The following is a 17,979-nucleotide window of genomic DNA, read 5'->3' as shown; positions in this document are numbered from 1 at the left end:
AGATACCTTTCTTGGCTCGCACTTTGAAAGAGGTGGTCTGTTTAAGAGTAGCCTCATGGGCCTAGGGCAGAAGCAGTCTGCAGGCCCCTATAGTATTTGGGGTAAGAAATTATAGTTACAGGAGTAGAGAGGGGGACACAGGCAGGTCCTCTTATATGTCTTGCCCATCTTGTCCTGTGAGAGGGCCCGGAACCACCCTGGTAGAGCAATAATCTGGAAGTAAATCCACTGGGATGAACAGGAAATCAAACACCATCAGAAAAGTGTGGGCCACACGACGAAATTGTGGCGTGAGCACAATATTTTTGGCCACCCTGCCCTGGAAAAGACTCCTCAAGTGGGTTCAAGCTGCACCATCAGCCAGATTCATGCCCTCTGGAGACCGTCCTCAGAGACACACTCTTGATCCCACTGGAAAAATCTCCCTTGTGATCTCTGGGCCTTTTCTGGCCTCTGTCTTCTCCGTCTCTGTTAGATTATCCCTTAACCTTCCCCTCATTTAGCTGGGGTTGCATCCAACTCAGGGGAGACTCCTCTCTGGGGAGAACTGGGGCCTCTTTAGAGAAAAGAACAGTTGTGTCCTTGTGTTCCTCTTCATACTTTTGCTCACCCCAAGGGTCACAAGATAGAAAAGGCCCAGTTTCAGTCCAGGGCTCCCGAAGAGCAATCACAATTCATGTGATTGGGGTCATGGCACTCTTTAAATTGTCACCATGTGGGATCGAATTTCATAATAAAAGTTCAGAAAGTATATCCTGTGTTGCTCTTTCTCAGACACGTCCAGCTCTAAGTGATTGAGCGGCTAAAACCCGCACCAGTGTTCAATCTGAAGTCCTTGTAGTCAACCCTTGCCCGTGCAGGAGGGTTAGTGCTGCACCACCTGTGCGGGTGGCCAATGCGAGCAACTTAAATGCCCACCAGTGGGACAGGATGCAGTAGAGTCGCACATGAACACACAGCAGGGAGAACCAATGAGAACACTGAGCAGATCATCATGGCAACGTTCGTCATGCCATCATCAGGAGAGAAAACTGCAGAATGACAGTCGTCATACAATTCCAACTTTACGAAGAGTCAAAGCTTGCAGCACTGTGCCCTACATCTCTAATGGGCAGCCATATATAGCACAGTCTAAGAGGATGGGTGGGAATAATATCAGATTCAGATTAATCCCTATATCTGGGGAGGAAGCCCAGGGACTTTGGTCATTTCTTAAGCAGGGAGTGAGTTACATGGCTGTTCTTTGTATCATGATCCATATTAGGGCCTTTAAAGAAAATTTTAAGAAGTCATCTGGGTGGTAAGAACTTCTTTTTCCCCACCCCTAATGGAACTCAAAGCTCTTCTTATTTTGATTGAAGAAGCAATGTTCCTGTAGACATTTTACAGCTCACGACTGCTCTGGATCTATGGCCAGTGGGGTCAAGGCAACCCTCGGGATTCATTCTAGATCCTGTCCTGCTCTCCAGGCCCAGAGGTTACAGGTGGGACCTTAAAGTCCAAACTTCAGATAGTAAACATGGCATATCTTCCTACATGTAACCCTGCAACCCAACCTCTGTCCCCAGGAACTCTGAGGTGGGCAGATACAAAGGATGTGAGGATTCTACGGCCTGACCACTTGCTTATTCTCTCCCTTTAAGGTATGTAGTTCTTTGTTCTGGAATTCAGTTCCCCCTTCCTCTCTCTCCTGGCCACCCCCTTCAGGTGTCAGCTCAAACATTCCATCTGCAAGAAACCTTTCCTGGCTGACTCTGCCTTGTGGGCCCCTGAGCTTCTCTCCTTTCTGTAGGGGCAGAGAACAACCATGACTCGCCCCAATCTCCCTAGCACCTTTACAGGATCTGTTAGCAGTGGATGCTAAAAAAAAAAAAAAAAAAAAAAAAAAAAAAAAAAAAAAAAACATTAATTGAATGCATAAATATGAGAGGATGAGCTCACTGAATATCTGATATGGAAAAGGCACAGGTCCTCTGGGTACAGGCGGAGCATAGGATGTGAATGTGGCCAATACCGACTGGGCCTTTTCCATTTGTTTCCAAAAGCCCCGTCCATTGTGAAGACGGGGGGTGACCTCTGAAGCAGTTTTGGTTAAGTGTCTAACTTTGGGCAGCTTGCTTAGTCAGACCTCTGTGTCCCCATCAAGTAAATGGTGCTAATTGAGAATACCCATGAACTCAGTACTCTCCATCCATGTTTTTGCTCGTTCCCTTCCTTAGAGGACTTACAGTAAGGTGATTAGTGGAATGCTAGCAGAGGGAGGGAGACCTCTTCTTTGCAACCTCCCCAAGGGCCTGACATCTGATTTTACAGCCTATTACGAAGCCACTTGCAGCAAAGACTCTCAAGAGACTATTTTTCCACAAAGGGGCAGGACACGAGCAAGTAGAGTCTAAAAATACAGAAAGCTACAGATAATGTTTAAATAAATGCATGAAGAATCAAAAATCAGAACAACTGAGGACAGTGAGATGTTTTCAAGTTCACAGGTGGCATCTTGGTGTCTTCCTAACTATTTGACCCCAGTTCATGAAAACATCTGCTTCAGTCTCTCCCCATGAAGCCAACACAGTACTTCTGTATCTCTGTTATAAATACCCAAGTGATTGTGTTACATTCTGGTATTGTTACTAGCCGAGGTCAACAAGTCCACAGGCCCACTGGCAGGTAACAGCTTCCCTTCATGGGACAGCGATTTTGGTGTTAATCATCCGAGGAAAAGATGGGCTCCCAGGGAGGGAATGAAGCCTGACCATGGAAATCTGCCCTCACTCTGCAGATCTCAGGTTTTGTTTGAGGAGTTGGGATGCCCATAGGCACTCTTGACGGCGAGGGGCTAATGAAGCTGTCACCATATGGAGTTGGGACAGGGGTCCAGGTCATCTAGGTTCACACAACTCTTAGTCCTTGGTTTATTACTCTGAGCATGTACTAAGGTGTAGTTAAATGTCCCTGCTGCATGTCTGCTATGCTGCAAGCCATCGAAGGATGGTCCTGTCATCAAACATGGATGTGATTGGGCAGCCCGGGTGACTCAGCAGTTTAGTGCAGCCTTCAGCCCAGGGCCTGATCCTGATCATGAGACCCAGGATCAAGTCCCATGTTGGGCTCCCTGCATGGAGCCTGCTTCTCCCTCTGCCTGTGTTTCTGCCTCTCTTTCTCTCTGTGTGTTTCTCATGAATAAATAAATAAAATCTTTAAAAAAAAAAACCATGGATATGAATGCAGTGAGGGACTCCTAGGGTACAGGGGATTCTCCATATGGAATGTTCTCCCTCCATCGCCAATCTTAGGGGAGCTGGATAGATTTGTGGCCTTTGTCTCTATTAAGAACAAGTAAGTATATTTACACCATGATTTTTGCTTAGATTCTGCCCTGCCTTTCACTGGCTGTTTTCACAGTGGGGATACTTCTGTGTAATGCCTTCTGGCACCCTTCCACAGTAGAAATGTTACCTTTAAGTGATTCCAAATATGCCTCTTGTGATTTCTACACCTTGCCCTTTTACCTCTGAAGCAATAGAATAACTAGTATTTCTCTCCCAGAATAGCCCTTCAAATATGTCCTTGCCCCATCATCCCTCTTCAAGAAAATAATCCTAATCCTTTAACACCTTTTCACATTGCTGAGAACTTAAGACTCCCTGAAGTTCAATGGCTCTCTAAAACTGATATGCAGAAACGAGAATAAACATTTATTGCACTCTTACCATGTGTCAGGTACTCTAACAAACACTCCACAAGCATTAATTCATCTGATTTTCACAGAAGCCCTGTGAAAGATTCTTATTACCTTTATTTTTAAAAATATGGAAACTAAGCCACCAAGAGGTCATGTAACTGCTCCAAGCTCATCCAGCTCATAGGCAGTGCAAAAAGGTGTTGAACTCGGTTTGGTTCTAGACAGTATACTCTTAACCCAATGCTGTTCTACTCCTTGGGCCCCCAAAACCTAGGTTATAACTGATGGTCTGGAGCTCATAACTCTAAAACAGCATGAATCTAGTGGAACACTAATGCCTGCAAAATATCAGTAGGCCTTCCCTGAACAAGACTGCCTGGCCAAATACATTTGGGAAATACCGGGCACCGTAACCTTGGATAAATACCCTCTCTGTAGGGCTTCCCAGGGCCTTTAATATGTTTATGTGTGCGATGGCTTTCCAAAATCTAGACGGAGAATTTTTCAGACTTATTCAATTTTCCAGACTTATCCAGACTATTCCAGACTTTTCAGACTTATTTTATTCATTCTAATAAAATACCTATTCACATATAGAATTCGAAGGAATATTATTTAGGAAACACTGCATAAAGTGTAGGTTAGAGTCTTTCATTAGTTTTACCTTTTATTATCTTTGGCTTTATTTTATATGGTCCAGAGGTTTAGTGTCAACTACGTGATGTAGGGATGTTGTCTGTATTTCCATCTAACACTTGCTCTTCCACCTCAGTCACCCTCATATCACGAGAGATGTAAATACACAACAAACACGCTGGGGCCCTCACAGTCTCTCTGCTCTACTGAGCTACTCTTGTTTCCTCTAATGGCCCTGCCCTGCCTGACTCTTGGTCCTTGCTATTTCCTTTTGAATGTTGACAAACTATATTAAGTAATTCATTCTAGGTTTTTTTACCTTGTTTTGAAAAGAAAAATAAAAAATCAAGGCTTTGGATTCTCTCTAGTCTTCTAGTATCCTTCTGATCTTTATACTTTTTCTAAGATTTCTGACAGGGCTCATAGATCACATGTGGAAGAGATAGAAGAAGTGACCGAAAATATTAATTACATTAGAATTTAAAAGTTCAGTATGATAATGATACCATAAATTCAAGTAAAATAAAGAGTCTGGGAGGAAATATTTGTCATTCTACAGAATAGTATTCAGATTACATAAAATTTCAAGAAATCTGTAAGGAAAAGGTAAAATTGCCACAGAAAAAATTTAAAATCTGAATGTACAAGTCACAATTTACAAAGGAATAAAATCTAAGGTCCTGTAATATGAAAAGACACCTTATCATCTCACTTGTAATCTGAGAAACAAAAATTAAAATGATAAATTGGTACATCCTACTCCTTCTACTGTCTAAGATTAAAAAGCAATGATAAGCAAATAACCTTAAAAGTATAGAGAAATGAGTGTTCCTGCAGCAAACTAAAGGTAGCATAAATGTTACAGAGTAATTTAGTAGTTTAGAGGACAACTTAGTAGTTTCTTTTAAAACAATATATTGAGGGGCACCTGGTGGCTCAGTCTGTTAAGCATCAGCCTTTGGCTCAGGTCATGAACCCGAAACCAAGTTGGGCTCCCTCTGCCTGTCCCTCCCCTTCATCATCATCATTTCTCTCTCTCTCTCTCTCTCTATCCCCTCTCTCAAAAAAATAAATAAATAAGACTAAAAATGTCCAAGCCTTAGGACCAGCAATTAAAATTCTAGCTTAAATTTTTCTTTTCCAAATGCTATCCTTGAAGGCCCTTGCTTTTTTTATTATTTATTTATTTATTTATTGTTATTTATTTATTTATTTATTTATAAATTTATTTTTTAAGAATAAATTTATTTTTTATTGGTGTTCAATTTGCCAACATACAGAATAACACCCAGTGCTCATCCCGTCAAGTGCCCCCCTCAGTGCCCATCACCCATTCACTCCCACCCCCCACCTTCCTCCCCTTCCACCACCCCTAGTTCTTTTCCCAGAGTTAGGAGTCTTCATGTTCTGTCTCCCTTTCTGATATTTCCTACCCATTTCTTCTCCCTTCCTTTCTATTCCCTTTCACTATTATTTATATTTCCCAAATGAATAAGACCATATAATGTTTGTCCTTCTCCAATTGACTTATTTCACTCAGCAAAGCCCTTGCTTTTTTCAATTTGTATTTGCATGTGAGTTGATTTAGCTAAGCATTTTATTTTCAAAATTTGTGCATATATTTTGCTCTATAATGTGTACACAGCAAAGTGCTGGATTTTTATTGTCTGTTTCTTTCTGTAGTTCTTTCTTTTTTTAATCTAAGAAGCTCTCTATCATTATTGTTTAGAATAGGCATAATTGATCTTCATATTTATAGTTTAATAAAGATTAACTCATTGAATGCCCCCCCCACAAAATTTGCACATTGCATACCAAAAACAACAACAAAGTACTGCAGAATTGTCTGTGACTTCAGAAAATCGGAAATATCACAGATGCCCAAAATAGGGGGACAGATAAATAATATATGGTACGTGTATGAACTACTCTTCAGAAATTATTAAGTGGATCTGGATGTATCAACATGTATGTATCTCAAAATCACTGCATTCAGAAAAGAATACAGAGCAATTCTTTCTGAATATTTAATTGTGCAACTACTCAGAGGGTTTTGCCTACAGTAAGCCATTCAGTCCTATCAACTACCCTTTGAAACAAATGCTAGTATTATTATGAGGAAATGAAGCACAGAGAAATTATGCAATTTTCCCAAAGCCACAGCTGTCTCTGCAGAGTCCATGTTCTGGGCTCTACTGAGCTGACCCCAAGAGGCTGCAGGACAAGTGTGAACAGCACAGCACTTGTCATTGTAGATATCATTTTTTTTTTTAAGGACTGAAATATAGAAAAAAAGTATACTAAACTCAGAATAATGCTGTGTTGGCCAGGAAGTCTGCAGCATGACAGGACTGATCAGAAAGGACTGCCACACATCCTTAATGCTGTAGTTCTTTATAAAGAAACAGTATGTTGATGTGTAATGTTTGAGACCATAATCATACAAGAAAAAAAAATGAAAGTGAACCTGTCAAAATGTTAATAGTGGCTGATAGGGATGAGAGGGACGTAGGTAGTTATTTTTCTTGCACTTTGATACCTGTTTCAATCTGAAAGAAAGAAGGAATACCTAGTGACCGGTCCCTTTCTCTCAAAGACTAGGAAAATGGAGCCATGATATTTGCATTAAAAAAAAAAAAAGAAAAGAAAACTCCAGAAGTATTCAGATATGCAGGGACAGTTGTATTTGGGCAGAAGCATGGGGCACCAGAGAGAGCTCCTAGTTTGCCCATCCAGGATCCCATCGTCGCTATACGTTAGTTGTGTGACCTTAAACAAATGCCTCAACCTTTCAGAACCCCACTTCCTTCACGCATAAAACATAGTTATATCTCCTCCACCAGGTTAAATGGGGACAGAATCAAGCATCCGCTATGACTGGTACATCTCATACTGTGGTTCCACAGACACTAGAATTCTATTTTCTTTCTTTTTTTTTAAGATTTTATTCATTTATTCATAGAGACAGAGAGAGAGAGAGAGAGAGAGAAAGAGAGAGAGAGAGAGGCAGAGGCAGAGACACAGGCCTTAGAAGGAGAAGCAGGCACCATGCAGAGAGCCTGACGTGGAACTAGATTCAGGGTCTCCAGGATCACAACCTGGGCTGCAGGCGGCGCTAAACCGCTGCACCACTGGGGCTGCCCTAGAATTCAATTTTCTATCTTCCTCAATGAGGATAGGAAGGAGGATAATTTAACTCTGCATTTTGCCAGTCTGTTTAGAAGGGCAGAAGGGAAGCCGATCCATCTAATGTCTAGAGCAAGTTCTGAAATATATTTGAAAAAAAAAAAAAAAAAACCACAAAACACATTGACAAAAAGCCCCTCCACCAATCCCAGTATGGTGACTTCTACTTCCTCCTCTGTAGATGTATATAATAATACCACTTATTGACCATGGCAGTTGAGTTTTAGATAATGCTTTAAAAAGTTCATCCAGAGTACGCACACTCACAGACACACGACACACACACCCTCCGGGTGCATTTTATCTAGTACTGGTAATTTAGTTGCTTGTGGTTTATTTATTAGGTTGAAAACATCCTGTTAATTTACTATTATTTAATTTATTAACTGATTAAAGCCTGACCTCTCGAGGGAAAATGCTGATTAACTGTATAATACAAAGGCTAGAATGTTGCATAGGAGCATTTTACAGATTCATTTTTCCTTATGAACAGTTTGTCATTCAGAAAGTGCTCTTTCTTCTCTGTGTTGCTTGCTCTCATTCAGGCAGACATCCCCCTCCCCACCCCCCACCTCCTATGGATAGACATGTTCAATGTTTTTAAAAATAGGCTTTATTTTTTTAGATAGATTTTAGATTTATAGAAAAACTAAGATGACATATAGAAAATTTTCGTATACTCTGCACCCAGCTTCCCTTACTATTAGCACCGTATGTTATTGTGGAATGTGTGGTAGAACCAATGCACTAATACTGATGCATGTTCATGAACTAAAGACCATACTGTATTTTAATTTTTTTCCTTTATATCTAATGTCCTTTTCCTGTACCAGGCTCCCACTCCAGACCCACACAGCATTTAGAGGTTATATCCCATTAGGCTCCTCCTCTTGACTGTGACAGTTCCTCAGACACTCTTTGGTTTTGATGATCTAAATAGTTTTGTTGAGTGTGGGTCAGGTATTTTGTACAGTGCCCCTTAATTGAGACTTGTCTGATGTTTTTCTTCTAGCTGGATTGGGATTATGGTTTCAGAGGAGGAAGACCACAGAGGTAAAGTGCTGTTATCAAGTTCTATCAAGGGTTCTTCCTACCTACATGACTTATCACTGTTGATACTGACCTTCATCACCTGGCTGAGCTACTGTGTATTGAGTTCTCCGTCCCCTTTCCATCCTGTCCTGTTTAAAAGAAAGTCACACTGTGCCCCCCACACTTAAAGAGTGGAGAGTGATGCTGTTCTTCTTTGAGTATAGAGTATCTACTTAAATTATTTGGAATTCTTCTGCATGAGAGATGTGTCTCTTCTCCGTTGATTTATGTATTCAGTCACCATATATAATTTTTTAAAAGATTTACTTATTTGAGAGAGAGAGAGAGAGAGAGAGAGAGAGAGAAGTGGTGGGGAAGGGTTAGAGGGAGAGAGAAATCCAAGCAGACTCTACATTGAGCCCAACATGGGGCACCATGTCATGACCCTGAGATCATCACCACAGCTGAAACCAAGAGTCAGACACTTAACTGACTGTGCTACCTAGGTACCCCATGTGATATAATTAATTAAAGAATTTAGGGTAAAAAATAATTGGTTCAAAAATATTCCTTCTTAAAATCCAGGACAAAAAAATTAAAAAATAAAATAAAGCCTAATTTGCTTTGCTTCTAATTAATTTCATTCTTTTTTTTTAATTTTTATTTATTTATGATAGTCATACAGAGAGAGAGAGAGAGAGGCAGAGACACAGGCAGAGGGAGAAGCAGGCTCCATGCACCGGGAGCCCGATGTGGGATTCGATCCCGGGTCTCCAGGATCGCGCCCTGGGCCAAAGGCAGGCGCCAAACCGCTGCGCCACCCAGGGATCCCAATTAATTTCATTCTTAAGTGAACATTAAATATGCATAAAACTGGTCTGTAGAGGATATAAAGATGACTAAGCCAAGGTTCTCTGCCTGAAGCACTTTAAAAGTAAAGTGCTTTGGGAATACCAAAAAGATAGTAATTAATTCAGGAAAAGCTTGATAAAAGATGTCTGAAACCATGGCCAGCTTCCTATGTGTACAACTCATGATTCTGAATGATTCACAGATTCTGATTCTGTGAATAGAGACACAGCAGTTCCGACAGAATGGAAGACTCCACTAAGGTCACACAGTTGGTTAATGTTAAGTGCCTGAGCTGAAAATCAAGCCTCTCAGTTCCAGATCCCATGTTCTTCTCCTGACATTCAATTAGAAAATAACCCAGAAGTCTGCTATGCATTGTCCAAAGCAGAAATGAATGTTTACCTCAAATAACCGCAAGACTTTGGCCAGGGCACCAATTTCTTCTTTGAGTGAGAAGATCAGTGATATGGCACCATTTTGGTTGGAGTTGTCTTCAATGTAGCTTGTTTCCTACAAGATGAAGTGGTCTTGATTACAATGTTTTCCTGTGAAATCTTCAAGGAAGAGTCTGGCATAAACTTTCTCTTCTAGTTAAGGCCTGGAATGCAATAAGCTACATATATTCTACACAGAAGGACCCAACTTCTGGGAGAAGATAAGTAAGTCAAGGGAAGTGATATTTTCAATGATGCTCCTAGGTCAGAATTCAATTTCAGAAACCTTTCTTCAGTGATGTTACCGGTCATCCTATAGATTCAATAGCTTTTTAATGAGCACCTACCAAGGGCCAGACACCATTATAGCTCTAAGATCCAAAAATGAATAACGCCTCATCCTTCAGGGCCTCAATATTTGGCTTAATAGACACACAACACGGAGATCCTCAGAGATGGTATAATACAGTTCAAAAATTGTTCAGGAAAACACTGAAAAATACAGTGTACAAAGTACTAAAAATAGGTGTTTGAGACCAAAGATCTGGGTTGAAGTCCTCTGTCTTTCAATTACCAGCTGAAACACTTTGGGCAAATAGCTTGGCCTTCTAAGTTTCCTCATCTAGAAAAATCATGCTAATAATAAGCCCTGTAAGCAGTATTCACATGATGAAAAAAAAACAATAGAACAGTTTACATATAAAAATGATGGAAATATTATAAATACACAAGAATGATTGGCCTTTGGCAAGGATCTCAGGGAAGCATCATGCTCAGGAAAGCTGTATGTCCTATAAGCTAGGATCTAAGATATCCAGTTATTGAAAGAGTCAAAAAATACATAAAAGTAACACAAATGACCTGCCAGAAGATGGATGTCTTACACTAAATAAAATATGACAAGGATCTAGCACTTTCCACCTTCATATGACAGCAAACTAAGGTGCAATTAGGGTTGGCATTGCAGGGTTTGCGGCAATCTTTAAAAACTATACAGTCAAGTTTTATAATAATATCTAAAGTTCCCTGTGTACCCACAAATAAATAGCATGTACCTAAAAGCAGGAAGAAAAACAAAACAAAACCATGCAGAACAATTACTCTCTTGTAAGAAAGTTAATGAAATTAGTGGAATGGATGTTACATCAGCTCAGTGAGAAGCCTTGTTGAGAGCCTGCCCAATGACTCTCCCAGTAGCTCTCCCAGTGACTTAGCATCATCATAAGCCCTGCTGAAATATTGAGACCCTCAAAATGAAATTCTTTTCATTCAAAAAATTAATATTTTCCAAGAACTCCACCAAAACCAAAGGTGTGGGGCAAAAACCAAAATCATCAGCAGAGTGCTTCAGTGAATGGGAAAACTGAACTGTTACATACCCCTAAATGGACCATGATGTTATTTCTCTTGAATACAGATCTTTTGTCTTTTTTTTTTTAATTCCAGTATAGTTAATCTACCATGTATGAAGAGTCTATAATGTTCCAGGCATTAGAACAAGCACTTGATTCGGATCATCTCATTGAATGTTGGTACAATTCAGGAGGTAGGTTTTATTATCTACCAAGTGTCCGCTCTTATTGACAACAAAAAGAAGCATCAGAGAAGGTAAGTAATTGCCCTTAGGTATGCAGTCAACGACAGAGCCAGGGCAGGACCCCACACCATGGGACCCCAGCCTACATCCGTCTGTGACTCACAGCTTCTTGCAGGACACTGCCCTGCCTCCGCCTTTTTAAACCCTGCCAGAGATACGCACAGGAGTCTCTGACACCACTCTTCTTCCTCCAGAGCACACTGAGCCCCTAGTCCTTCGTGGTTTCCTTGAAATGACAAAAGATTTCCATTTCTGGTTCCATTGGCAACATTCTCTTCTGTTGGCCTCCAAGAAAAGTAACACATTCCAGGTACACCTTAACAGCCACCACCTATGACTAGGGCAATTCAGACTTGAATGCACCCCTCCCCAACCCTCCCATCACCACCACCTTCCTGCTCCTGTGTATGTCCAAGTCCTAACTGACTTTTCCCAGAAATGACCCTCGGGGTCAAGTCAGGCCCTTCTTTTTTTCCCACTGCTCCCACACTAATCCAGCTCTTAGTGATCTGTATCCATCCAGCCTAACAGAATTTCTCTTGTGTCCTCTTTCTGCTCAGAATTCTTTAAAGGCTCCCCGTGGCCGGCAGGATAAAATACCTCTTTCTGATATTCAGGAGTATCTCGGTACCTCATCTCCCGAGTTCTGCCCACAGGACTCACCTCACCAGCAAACCAGCTTTCTCCTTGTCTTTTCAGCTTCTCCTTAAAGCAAATGCCCTGCACCACCCTCCTGCCTCCCTTTTCAAATATCTTAGCCCCCTTCAAAAGTCCTCTTGGGTCTCCCTCCTTACAGGAGACCTCGGTATTCCCAAGCTGACATGAATACTCCCTCCTGGTTCTAAGCATTCCGTTCAGCTTCTGATGCCCACATGACACTTGACTCGCAGAGCTGGCCCTATCTTTAGAGTTCATCTAGTTACACCCCCGTATTTGGCCGATGGGGAAACAATGCCAGAGAAAGGAAGGGGTGACTCCTCTGAAGTCCCACAGGTGGAAGGTAGCAGGTCAGTTACCCAGACTCCTAAATATCATTCTAGATAATTCCTTCTGCTACGGGCAATATATTCATATTAAGGCTCATGTTTCTTGCAGACCAGGTATTCAACACTACTCCTGACAGCCTACTCTTACCCACATCTGTCCCCTTCACTTTCTCCCCATAAGCTTCCTAGATCAGAGTTCTTCAATGAATATTCCTTGTTTCTCCACTTCAAAATTACCTGGGGATGATGCCCTGTTCAAGTGCAGATGCCTGGGCCCCGCCGCCCTAACCTATCAAATTTGAGTGTCTGGGGTAGGATCTTAGAATCTGCATTTTCAGAAGACCCCAGATGATTCTTAACCATGGAAGACTTTGAAACCACTGGTAAATGCACAGATTATTTTTAATTATGACTTTTCCCAAATGTATCTTCAAATTCACATTTACCATATGATAAGATTTTTTTTTAATTTTTTATTTATTTATGGTAGTCACACACACAGAGAGAGAGAGAGAGAGAGAGAGAGAGAGAGAGAGAGCCAGAGGGAGAAGCAGGCTCCATGCACCAGGAGCCCGACGTGGGACTCGATCCCGGGTCTCCAGGATCGCGCCCTGGGCCAAAGGCAGGCGCCAAACCGCTGCGCCACCCAGGGATCCCTCATATGATAAGATACTACTCTTTCTTGTTATTAATATTAATAATAGGACTTGCCATTGAATGAACACCCACTGTGTGCCAGGAGCCATACTTGGTGTTTTTTATAGCTAATGAACATCATGGCTGGCAGCAACTAGCACTGTTACAAGAGTTTACAGGTAATTAGTTCTCTAGTCCTTACAATAGCACCAGGAGGTGGGTGCTATTATTTTGCAAATGAGGAAATAAGCTCTGCAAGTTTCAGTGGATTGTCCAAGGACACCCAGCTAATGAGGGACAGAACTTGGACTTGAACATGGATCCAACAATTCCACATCCTTCTGCCTCCTAGTGACACACCCAACTGAGACAACAGCTCCCCTTTTCAAAACTTGAGGGACTTTAAATGAAAGAAAGCTCAGGGATGTTTGTGATATGGTATGGCCTTGGGTGGATTCAGATCCTAGTGTTGCCATGTTGATCCAGCATGCGGTCTTGGGCAAATCTCTTCCAGAACATAGGCTCATCATCTATATCTTGTTTTCAAAAGGCATGAGAGCAGACTTAGAAATATATGTACACCCAGGATGGGTAAAAGTAGAGAAAAGTATCTCAGAAACCAAATAGGAGAAATAGGGCAGAGAAAGCTAACTTTACTAGCACCCAGCAAGGAAAGAATTTTGATCACAAGGCAATACACTTAACAGGAAAAATACAGTCTCCATGGTTGTGTCTAACAAATACACTCTGTAATCTTTGGAAAAGAGCATTTTTCAAAATCACATGAAAAATTTAGCTAGGTATTCCAGGGGCACTTTCAATCTTAGTGCTTTCTGGAGCTATGGTAGGAAGCTTGCAATCGGGTGTGTGATTAATGCGTACACACCCACGGTATAAGATGACAGGAAACAAGATGCAGACATCTTGCCGTGGACACATCATACTCTAGATTCCAGTGCGTCTCTGCGGGAGGAAGCTGTGTGCTCCAGGAGTGCCCCAGGTATGGAGGTGAGATCTGCATTTGATGACTGGCTTCGCTGTTCAGAGCTATGATTCCCCTCACCTTGTACCCCACTGCCCTGTTCTATTTTTCTTCACAGCATTTTTCTCTACATGAAATGATGTGTCCATCTGATTAGTGTTTGTCTAATTTTTCTCCTCCACTAGAATACACGTTTCACTCGTGCGGAAACTCTGCTGTGCCTGGCACATAGTAGATGCACAGTGAGCCTGCTGGGTGAACGTATGGACCAAATAGCTCTTGTAGGGTTGTTATGTGTAGAGCACTTGACATATCACATGCTTTCCAGGCTCGTGTCCGAATTATGTCCAGCATGTTCTGTTCATCTATGTCGGGAGCTTCGAGAAGGCATAAACTATGTCTTTTTTGCAGACTCTCAGAGCCGGAGGAATCCTAACTGTCCCCCCTCAACCTAGTCCAAACTGCCCCCGCCCCCAACCACCACCACCTCAGTTTTACAGATATCAGACTGAGCCCCTTTCTCCTAGCTGGGTGACTTCCCCACTCCACAGCTTTAGTAGCCCAAAGACACAAGCTCACGGCTCCTGACTCCATACCCAGGATCCCACCCTGGTGTAGCTATACCAACCACGGTGTTTGACTCAGTGCTTATCTCTCTTGCCAATGCTCCAGACACATTTTGTTGAGCAAACAAACCAGTTCTGACTAGACACCATGCTCCAGGAACTGTGCTAAGAGCTTTACAGATACTATTTCATTTAATTCTTATAGCAATGCTAGGACATCGGTTTTTTATTCCAATTTCAAAATGAAAAAACCTGAAGCTTTGCAAAGTTAACTATCCTGCTTTCAATGCCAGGCCTGCTCTAAACACTCCTTCCTATCCCCCAGTCATCAAGAGTGACAATCTATGGTTCTCAGTCTTCTAACCTCCCATGGCTCCCTAACCAGATCACTTTCCCCCATCCCCCCATGGTTGTGGGGGCCCCCTGCCAATGGCACTGGAACTAAACAATGACAGAGCCAGCATTTGTTCTGGGGTTTGTCTGATGCCCTGTCCCTCCTCAACATGAAGGTCTCTCTACCAAGCACCGCACATCTTTTTCAAAAGAAGTCTTTCTCACAGGACTCAAAAAAAAAAAAAAAAAAAAAAAAAAAACCAGTCCAAAGTTCTGTGGTCTCTCTAGTTGTACTAAAACATCAACCATCCTTCCCCCCACTGCCTGCCTATCTGTTCTCTAGATCGCTCCCACTAATCCTACAGATGACACACGTCTATAAACCGGTGTTATCTCCCAGAGCTAGGCTTTCAGTCTGAACCCTAGAGCCTAGGAGTGCAATACTCAGTCACAGAGTGTATTCTGCAATTGTTCACCTCAAGAGAAAAGGCAATGAATCTCGGAGAACAGAACACACCCCGAGCATGATCCCCAGTCACATCTAGGATTCTCTCACATTCCCAGTTCAGGGCTAAGGCTTCTTCATCTTCCACTCTGTTTAATTTTCTCTTTCCCCAGGTCTGAGTAAGTCTGAGACTTCCTCAGGCCTCATTTTCTCCAGAAGTTGAAGAAGGATACAATTTCTTCAAATTTTGCCATTTTGAAAGCTGGCTGAGAGCACTTCCTGAATATTACAGGAAAGTGGATCTAGAAAAATCCCATCTCCCATTCCAGATCATTAAGATGCAGCCACTGCAGGGCAGGACAGAGAAAGCAGGCAACAGAGAGGGACAGTGACCTGCCCAGAGATGCACGGCTCTGATCCAAGGCTCTAGGAGATCACAGCACTGTTTCCCTTAAAGCCGCACAGGACAAGTGTCCTTCCCTCGGCAACAGGCGTTGAGGGCCTGCACTATCTGTTGCCTTCCTGGATATTTTAATCACCTTCAAATAAATTCAGATTCCTCCGTGAGCTTCTAAGGGAGGAGGAAACACCCACATTGCATTGCTCGGGCCCTTTTCCACCGAGGCCCAAACTCCCTTCCCTCCTGGCGCAACCAGGCCGCCCAACGCACCTGCCCGTCGGAGAGCTTACTGCCGGAGCCCCGGTGTTCCAGGACCTCCGCGGACATGCCGGCCCCTGTGCACCTGGTCCCTACCGCTGGGGCCTTGGTGGCGGGCAGTTCTGCAGGCGACACGTGCTGCTGAGGTTTTAAACCTGGTGCTGGAGGAGAGGACGGATTCCAAGGATGTCCACGGCAACGCCCCCCGGTGGGCGTTGTCCTGACGCAGGGGCGCAGGGCTGCGCTCGGGCCGCCCCGGGGGGAGGGGAGGGTGCTGCGGGCGCGGGAGGGGAGCCCCAACCTGGCTGCCAGCTCTGCAAGGAGCTGAGGCTCCCCGCAGCCTCCGGGGTTAGGCGGGGCTGGCCAACCCAGGACTGCAGGCCTCAGGGAGTGGGTTCTCTGCAGTGCAAATGACCTTGCCTCCGCTCATGACAGGTGACAGGCGTTGCAAGAAATCATCCTTTCTTCCCCAACCACTGTCCCCAAAGGAGCAGAGCCAGGATCCTAATTTAGATTTCGATGACTGGTGCGGGGCAGGGTCCCCGCTATTAACCATTAAGCCAACTATCTTTCCAAGCTTTGACTTCAGAGAGCTAATCAGGAGGGAAGGGAGCATTGTAAACGCTGAGAACAGCAGCTAAAGAGCAAAGGTAAGAGCACAACCTGGTTCAAGATGCACTCGACTGTCCTTGAGCTGTTCACACACCTGCTGGGCACCCCGAAAAGACAGTGGCATTGCCACCCTGCCAGGATCTTGTGAGAATATGAGTAAGCATAAGAATGAGGAAATGCATTAAGCATTGAATACGGTTCTTGCCGAATAGCCTCACGCTCAATAAATAGAAGAGCCTGTTTAAAAGTGTGGGATAGTGGGTCACCAAGCACCTCTCCTGTGGGGCCAGGTGGCATTCCAGGCACCTAAGAAAAAGCGAGTGAAACCGAGGGCCCTGCCTCCCCAGCCAGGCTACTGTTATGTGTGTGGGACAGAAAATGAATTAGTAAATGAACCTAGTCAGAGCTCAGCCTTCAGAAGAAAATACAACAGGAGTAGGGGCTGGGACTGAGCTGGTGGACATTGGAGAGCGGACTCCAAGTAGGTGGGAAGACGTCATGCACCCCGGTGTATTCAGATGAGGAGGCTGAGATGAGGCATTCATCGCCAGCAGGAAAAGAAAAAGGATACCACAAAGTCAGAGGTTCACAAAAGATGTGGAAAAAAACCAGGAACATCAAAGCCTTGATGGCCAGAAAACAAACCAATAATAGAGGTTGCTAGAAATCCACCCCTTGCCCCTCCCACATTCTGTGAGAGCCATCAAGCATTTGCCAAAGGGGAAAAAATTGTCATATTTGAGATTCAAAACAAACAGACTATCGGTTCCACCCCTGATGAGCCGTGTAGCTTTGCTCAAATTCGTGCCTCAGTTTCTTAGTCTTTAAAATGGGGGTTTTAAGGGTTGTTGTGTAGGATTCCTTGAGTCTCTATGAGGTGTCAGGCTTCCAACTGGCCGCTAAGAATATAGACATCATGAAGTGTGATTTCTGTCCAAAGGGAGCCCTTGAGCATCTGATTAATATTTCCTAATATTAATATCTGGTAAATTGGAAGATTGGTGTTGTTGGACATGGGAGGGCAAACCCTGACCTCCATCCACAGGAGACTCTGTATTCTTTCATGGACTCCAGTGTTTTTTTTTTCATGTGGTAGACCTGAAATGAGTTTTTCTCAGCCCTGGAGCTGCCTTACAAGCAGCATTCATCCCTCTCTGTCGTACTGCCGAGAACGAGGAGTGTGACGACACCTGTACTCCAGGGGCAGGCCGCGGATGAAAGCGAACAATGACAGCTACTTATTTACACTCACACCGCTCACACCGTGAGTGAGCCAAGCTCTCCACACACATCGTGTCATTTCTTCTGCTCAACAACCTTAAGCCCGACGCATCCCCACTTT

At 43.3% G+C, this 17,979-nt stretch overlaps 1 protein-coding gene across 1 annotated transcript in view; it reads right to left on the bottom strand.

Moving 5' to 3' along the window:
- Nucleotides 1-16,407, bottom strand: part of PAH (phenylalanine hydroxylase) — a 74,539-nt gene extending 58,132 nt beyond the window's left edge. Inside the window, exons 1-2 of the mRNA XM_041738235.1 lie at nucleotides 16,038-16,407; nucleotides 9,791-9,898 (exon numbers count right to left, since the gene is read on the bottom strand). Of these exons, the coding sequence (XP_041594169.1) occupies nucleotides 9,791-9,898; nucleotides 16,038-16,094 (165 nt within the window). The 5' untranslated portion in view covers nucleotides 16,095-16,407. The remainder of the gene's footprint in view (nucleotides 1-9,790; nucleotides 9,899-16,037) is intronic.
- Between the last annotated feature and the right edge of the window lie 1,572 nt (nucleotides 16,408-17,979).

Source organism: Vulpes lagopus, chromosome 23 (assembly GCF_018345385.1).
Source record: "Vulpes lagopus strain Blue_001 chromosome 23, ASM1834538v1, whole genome shotgun sequence".
Lineage (NCBI taxonomy): Eukaryota > Metazoa > Chordata > Mammalia > Carnivora > Canidae > Vulpes > Vulpes lagopus.
The sequence above is the reverse complement of the archived record's forward strand: the minus strand, read 5'-3'. Positions and strand labels throughout refer to the sequence as shown.